General features: G+C 35.8%; 1 protein-coding gene across 2 annotated transcripts in view; it reads left to right on the forward strand.

The window, feature by feature from the left end:
- The window catches only part of LOC126828614 (F-box only protein 7), a 33,137-nt gene extending 26,277 nt beyond the window's left edge, over positions 1 to 6,860 (forward strand). For both annotated transcript variants that reach the window (XM_050558493.2, XM_050558494.1), the window contains exons 9-10: positions 5,418 to 5,592; positions 6,632 to 6,860. In XM_050558493.2, coding sequence (XP_050414450.1) covers positions 5,418 to 5,592; positions 6,632 to 6,807 — 351 coding nt within the window. In that variant the 3' untranslated portion in view covers positions 6,808 to 6,860. The remainder of the gene's footprint in view (positions 1 to 5,417; positions 5,593 to 6,631) is intronic.
- Positions 6,861 to 8,320: the final 1,460 nt, after the last annotated feature.

Here is an 8,320-nt window from a genome sequence, read left to right on the forward strand (position 1 = left end):
TGAAATTTCTGAGGGTAATTTTGGTCACTCAGACATCAAGCTTATGTGTGACATCCCAAAAGCTGTCTATTGGAAATATAAGAGATTAATGTCAGTCCGTTGAACAAGATTCTTGATCAGTAATTTACTTTTCACATATAGGCTAACACTCAAGTACACATTCGTATTTGCAAAAAACAGATAAAAGTCATTTCACTTTTCAAATCCAGATGTACATGAAAATGGTGGGAAATGTTAAGTGAGGATATCCATATTCAATGTAATAACAGCCTGCCAGGTGCTTTATAACTAAATATATGTCTAAATATGGAGTAGTTATTACAAGAGTTTCTGACCTAACACTGGAAGGTAGCATTATGATTTAAAAAGGATAGACCTCTTTGATTTGGGTCAAAAATGAAATTGTTGATTTCCACATCAACAGTTTTCTGTCCACAAAAGTAACAAATCACACAAATGTGAAAATCAGTAGTTGGTACGACCGTCCTTTTTTCTGTCATGGTATTCAGTTCAACCATGACAGTTGATGGTGTATTACCAGGTACTTAATTCACTTATATAATAAGTTAGTTACAGTGATGCAGATGAAAGACATTTAAAATATTGCTTCATCTTTAAGAAATGTCTTTTGAGTGGGTTTCTCATTTGTTAATGTGTCATGTGCTTCTCCTGTATTTCCTATTAAAGGTATATTTTAACATGCAAAAAATATATTATCTGTTTTAGAGTAAATCAAAATAGGATTAAATGAATTTTTTGATCTATAATCAATTTATATTGTAATTTGAATCTTATTTCGTGATGAACAAACCCTTTTGTGTATTGATTTAAAGAGCTGTTGTAGAAATTTAAACATTGATTTAAAGAGGATTTGATATAAACTCAAATATTCAGATTTGAAAATTCATCAGCATTATATTAATTAGAACATAACTGGCAGGTTTGCAGTAAAAAAAAAACAAAAAAAAACAATATGCATGTCTTACATCACTTCTCTGATTTACTAAGAGCAGCTAAAACCCCTTGAAAGGGGAATATCACACAGTTTTCAAGGGCTATATTTTCATTGAAAGGTAAATGAAATGGGGTTTATGCAGGGATGCTATTTCAAAATTTTGATCATCAGGAGTTTTAGTTCGGGTTAATACAGGCCAGAATGGGATCGCCAGAAGTCATTTGTTAGCTTCAGGTAATAGCATCAGTAAGCTTTCATTCCCTTTAATAGACTTCAGCTGAAATATTTCATGTCATTAGCATATCTTGTTCTGATATTACCAAAAGTAGGTGCATCTCGCTAGTTTTCATATTTAATTCCCTTATGGTATTCAAATTTATGGGGGGTCATGGTGACTAAGTGGGTAAGATGCTGGTTTGCTAGCCTGGAGGTCGGGTGTTCGATCCCAGCATTGGCCGAGAAAATTCATCCAGATTTTCCGGCGTGGTTCCCCCTTATCAGTGATGCAGGATGGAGGGCCTGACAAGAACAGCTGTCTAGTCCTTCGGATAGGACAAAAAACAAGGTCCCATGTACACATTGGCGTGCATGTAAAAGATCCCATGACAGTTGGAATTCAATATCAGTGTAGGCCGTAGTGCCACTGTCCAGCAAATTTACCTCATAGCACACTGTATGGCGTATGCCCGTCTTCATTAGCCCAGATCGGGGCAGAACAGTAGGACGTTAAACTCCATTTCATTTCAAATTTATGTCAGTAATCTTCCTACAAAATTACATGTTTCCGTTAATACGATAGAATAAAAGTGTATGGACCAGTACCTGCTTCAAATTCTCGCCAGTAATCTTCCTCTAAAATTACGTGTCTTTGTTTATACGACAGAACATGAAAGCAAAACGTCCTTGATAAGAATAATTTTGTATAAAACAATGCCACAAAGTAGTTTGTTAAAGAGAGAAAAATTAAACTGTGCACGCTTCGGATGGATACATTTTTTGATTGATTATAGCCTATAGAATATTTTGTTAACCAGTGAATTGAGAATTATTAAATATTGTATAATGTCAAATGGAGTGCCAGGTGGGAATATGTAGTTTAACGTCTAACTGTTCTGCTCCAACTGGGCTAGTGCAGACGGTCATTTAAACATGATGAGTTTTTATACGCCCACATTTTCATGTATACGTATTATGTCATCGCCCCTGTCCGTCCACAATTTGTTTGTAGACACTCTACAGGTCACAATTTTATGGCGTCTTATTGTATGCAAAATCTTGTTTTTAGCTTGTGGTCCCTTTAGAGGTCACAATTATTATCCGATTTACAAAACCGTTCGAATATATCACTGTTACTGTTGGTTGAATTCGAATTTCGTGAGAATCCGACCAAATCTTCTGGACAAAATGGCCACCCCTTGTTTGTACGCAATTGGTGTAAAAATATGGTATTTCAAGGTTGTGGATCCTCTAGAGGTCAAAATTTTTATCCGATTTTGATGAAACTTGGAATGCATGTTTATAACCCAAAGATCTTGGTTCCTTTCGATATTCGCGCATATCGGATCGTAACTTATATAGGTCACACTTTTTTTCCGATTTAGAAAAAAAAAAGTGTGAATATATCATAGTTATACAATAACGATGGTTGAGTTTGAATTTCGTGATAATCAGAAAAAACTGACAGACGTAATGGTCGCCTTTTGTACGCAAATAGTGTAAAAATATGGTATATCAAGGTTGTGGGTCATCTAGAGGCCACAGTTTTTATTCGATTTGGATGAAACTTTAAATATATGTTTTTATCATAAAGATTTTGGTTCCTTTTGATAATATCCGAAAGTAACTTCCTGGATTAATTCCCCTGATTGGTCGAAAAATCTCATTTTTAGCTTGCGGATTCTCTAGAGGTCACAATTTTATTTCTGATTTTAAAAACCGTTTAGATATATCACCATTTCCACCATAATGAAGGTTGAATTGGAATTTCGGGAAAATCATAATGAAACTGACCGACAAAAGGGACGTTCTTTGTACACAAATTGTGTATAAGTATGGAATACAAAGGTTATGGACCCTCTAGACTAGAGGTCACAATTTTTATCCAATTTTGATAAAACTTAAAGCTGAACTCCGATTACAAAACTACAGAAATAATTAGATAAAAAACATTAACGCCCAACATAATCGCCATACTTGTTTTCAATATGTAGAACAAACATGACGATTGTACGGCGTACAAAAACAGAGGCAGGCCACGCCCACCTTTAGTATTTGCCTTGTCAACCACACTGTCCACATCCGGCTAGCAATATTCCAACTACCTTCTGACTGATTGATGTTTTTTGATAAAACTGCCGGACAAAATAGTACGCAAATAGTGTACATAACATGTGGTATATCAAAGTTGTGGACACTCTTAGAGGTCACAATTTTGATCCAATTTTGATGAAACTTGAAATACATGTTTATAACCCAGAGATATTGGTTCCTTTCGATATTCGTGCATATCGGATCATGACTTCCTGAATTATGGCCCCTGATTGTACGAAAAATTGCGTTTTTAGCTTGTGATTCCTCTAGAGGTCACAATTATTATCTGTTTTAAAAAAAACGTTCGAATATATCACCGTTACACCGTAATTTTGATTGAGTTTGGATTTTAAAAACTGTTTAAATATATCACCATTCCACCATAATGAATGTTGAATTCGAATTTCAGGAAAATCGAAATGAAACTGCCCGACAAAATGTCCGCTCTTTGTACGCAAATTGTGTAAAAGAATGCGATACGAAGTTTATGGACCCTCTAGAGGTCACAATTTGTATCCGATTTTAATGAAACTTAAAACATATCTTTATATCTAAAAGATCTCAGTCCCATTTCAGACCATAACTTTCTGGATTATTGCCCCTGATTGTACAAAAAATCATGTTTGTTTTTAGCTTGTTCTCATCCATCTCTTGCATAATGTGAGTGTATCCTGTCTGGCAGCCGCTGGTTGTTTTTAGCTTATTCTCTATCCATCTCATGCAAAATGTGGGCGTATCCTGCCTGGCAGCCACTGGTTATACACCCACATTGACATGTGGTTGTATATTGTCGTCGCCCCCGTCCATCCATCCGTCGGTCTGGCATCCACAACTCTAGAGACGAAAGTTAATATCTGATTGACTTTAAATTTATACACAGTGTTTAAGGTCATAAGACGAAGAAGCCTATTTATTTTCAACGATACCGATAATTACTGCCAGAGTTATGGCCCATGATCACTTTGAAATATCTTGTAGACGCTCTAGAGGCTAAAGTTAATATCTGTGACCTACTACTTAACGGGGAGCGGGTTTGATGCACAAATAACCATGCCAGCTTCACGAACAAATTGCATACAAATTACACTGTGACAAATGACATAATCAGAATAGTTGGTGCCATGCATGGCTTATACAATAAAATGTAACAAAAGAAATAATGATACCGGTTTTATGCCCTCTAGCCAAGCTTGTTTCTTATGTAAGCCATATAATGTTCGTTGGACAGTGTTTTACCTATACATTTTAATTTGAAGACGAAATATTTTGTTAGAAGATTTATAAGATGGCATCGAGAGTTGATTATGGTCTTTTCATGTTAATAAATGTCAAATTAATAGTTTATATAACATTTCAGGCCTAAAGAAAGATCTGCAATAGGCAGATTTAGCTCTTGCATAATGTATGTTTAAATTAGATCTTTATTTTGTTTCGTTTTTTTATAATTGTGTTGGCATAGTGGTACTCTGCAATAAAGATCAAAGAACAGCCTTATAAGACATCTTTTCTGACAAGATTTATTGTGATATTACCTCTTCAACTTCGCAAGTTCACCTTTGATTCTGACATCAGTTAAGCTAGATGGTTGGATAATAAAGGGACATTTTGTCAAATCTACCATTAACAAGGACAAAGCATTAATTTCATTTGAGAACCATTTTTTATATGCCAACATTTTCATGTGGACATATTATGCCGTTGCCCCTGTCCGTCCATGCATTCACAATTTGTTTGTGGACACTCTACAGGTCACAATTTTTATATGCCCACATTTTCATGTGGATGTATTATCCTGATGAAACTTGAAATGCATGTTTATAACCCAAAGATCTTGGTTCCTTTCGATGAACACGCATATCGGATCGTAACTATAGCCCCTGATATTTGCACATTTCAGACCATAACTTTCTGGATTTATGTCCCCTGATCGTACAAAAAATCGCTTTTGTTTTTAGCTTGTTCTCTATCCATGTCTTGCAAAATGTGGTCGTATCCTGCCTGGCAACCACTGGTTCAGATATCAAGCAGTTTCCAGGCAAGATATGATATATATCTACAATATATAAAGAGTTAGAAATATTAATTTTGGCACTGTTAGGAACGATCTAATGATCTTTGAAATTTTAATAAATATTTAATTCCTACTTAACAGATATACAAGCAAAAGTATAAGGCTAGAAAAGAATATCTGAAGAGAATAAAACATTCAACTTTTGTGACGCCTTCATTTGATTTTAACCAGCCTCGTCATTATTCACCATTTGCTCCAGTCTTTCCAAATCATGGTATAATAGGCGGTGATTACGATCTCAATCCTCATTTTCATGGTAAGTACAAATCATGGTATAGTAGGCGACGATTATGGTCTCAATCCTCATTTTCATGGTTAGTACAGTCTTTCCAAATCATGGTATAATAGGCTGTGATTACGATCTCAATCCTCATTTCATGGTAAGTACAAATCATGGTATAGTAGGCGAGGATTATGATCTCAATCCTCATTTTCATGGTTAGTACAGTCTTTCCAAATCATGGTATAATAGGCGGTGATTACGATCTCAATCCTCATTTCATGGTAAGTACAAATCATGGTATAGTAGGCGAGGATTATGATCTCAATCCTCATTTTCATGGTTAGTACAGTCTTTCCAAATCATGGTATAATAGGCGGTGATTACGATCTCAATCCTCATTTCATGGTAAGTACAAATCATGGTATAATAGGTGATGATTATGATCTCATGGTAAGTACAAATAGTTTGATAGTTGGGGATTACAACCTTAATTGACACTTTCACAGTAAGTACAAATCATGGTGTGATTATGATCTTAATCCATACTTTCACGGTAAGTGCAAATCATTGTATAATAAGTGGTGATTACAATCTTAATCATCACTTTCATGGCGAGTACAAATCATGGTCTAAAATGTGGTGATTATGATTTTTAATCCTCATGTTCATGGTAAGTACAAACCATGGTAGTGATTACGATCTTAATCCTCACTTTCATGGTAAGTATAAACCTTGGTATTCTTAGTTACTAGCCAATTTACGCTCTAAAGACACTGATCATGTCTGGTCAGTTTTCACGAGTATAGGTTAATGTCCACCAGCGCAACAATGTGCTATTAATAAACAAACAAATATTATTAGAAATTTTTGTATTTGTTCAGTTGTGTTTTTAGCAGACCCTTATAGTTTATTCCTATGTAAACATATAATTATTTGTAAAAATCAGCGCTTGGTAAGATATAAGATTGAGGCAATAAAGACATCCAAATGGTCAACTGCGAATATCTGAAAATTATTTATCACTGATATTCCAAGTTTCGTAAAATTGATCAAACACATTTCCAAATTTCAGGAATACCTGATCCAATGTCTGGAAGAAGAGGGCGTCCTGGGGCTGATTTTTTGAGACCAAGATATGATCCGATAGGTCCCCTTCCAGATATGAACCCCCTTCCAGGTAGAGGAAGGGGTGCCAATGGTAACAACAGACATTGGTTTGGCAACACAATGAGAAGTAGATTCTTCTAAATATGACTTTTAAGCAATAAAACTATTTACCTATTGTCACGTTGATGACACAATGCTATTTTGTTTGTTCTCATTTTAATTATCTAAAGTTGTATACGTATATATTTATCATTGCTTTGCATCCAACATAATAAAATTTCTATCAAAGAATGCACCCACAAAAAACTTTACCTCTTAGAATAATAGGTCAACAAGTCATGTGAATCCATTGTCATGATTAGGCTCAGTTGCTTGTGCGTGGCACTTGACAAATTATCAAGAATGAATAAATCATTGGGATTATAATTTGGTTTTAAATAAACATTGATGATATAGTACAAGGGCTGACTGAAAAGATCCTAGCCCGAAAAGGATAGATAATTGGGTTGAAACAAAGTTTGCCACGAACAAGTACAATCATTGAATGAATCATGTAGATAAGAACTGCAACTGTAGTGTTATTATTTGTCTTCATACCAGACCATCCAGTGAACCTACACATTGAAATCACCAGAAATCGACAAAACTGGCTACAATGCAACTGAAAGGACTGCAACTGAAAGGACTAAGGCCAACACAGATACATGCCGACATGGTCTCCACTTTAGGGGATGATGCCCGTTTCTTTTCCACAGTGTCCCACGGAATTTAATGGCAGAGAGAGCCTTGACGATGACCTGTGTCCGGAAAGGCCATCAACAGCAATCATCCAAGAAAACCTTACCCGGGTTCATGACATGGTGATGACTGATCAACATTTGACCACTCAACATATTGACAGTAATGTAGGCATCTTTCATGAGAGGGTTGAACACATCATCGCCAACAAATTTTGAAGCAGATCCTAATGGTTTTTTGGCCAGATATAGCCCTGTCAGACTTCCACCTATTTCCAAAAATGAACAAGAGCAACACTAAGGCTGCAATATACGTCCACATTCCTACTCAGATTGATATAGTATTTTTAAAATGAAGAGAATGAAATGGCTGCAACCACTGTAATATGATAAGAGGCAAAGACAGCTAGGTGTTGGGTTTGTTTTTCCAAAATTTACAGACTAATTATTAACAAAACGTGGGTGTGACACTGCCCCAGAGTGTGACGGGGCATGCACCAAAATAAATAGATGGTGTAAGGAATAAATATGCCAAGTTCCAATATGATCCATTCAGAATTGCAGTCTTTAAACGATAAACAATAAAATTGGGCGTGGCTTTGCCCCTGGGTGTTGGAGATGGAACAATATAAATAGGTCCAAATGCTGAATTTGAACAAAATATATTCATAATTGTAACCTGTAGAGTAAGTTTATTTACAGACAAAAAATTAACAAAAAAGTGGGTGTGACACCACCCCTGGGGATCAGGACATGCACCAAAATCAATAGTTGCCGTCCAAGCATACCAAGTTCCTAGATAAAGCAATCAGAATTGTGGCCTATATACGATAAACACAAAAAGGGGGCGTAGCTCTGTCCCTGGGGGTTGTTGGGACACGCACCAAAATCAATAGTTACCGTCCTTAATCTATATC

The sequence above is a fragment of the Patella vulgata genome, chromosome 7, assembly GCF_932274485.2.
Source record: "Patella vulgata chromosome 7, xgPatVulg1.2, whole genome shotgun sequence".
NCBI classification, from domain to species: Eukaryota; Metazoa; Mollusca; class Gastropoda; family Patellidae; genus Patella; species Patella vulgata.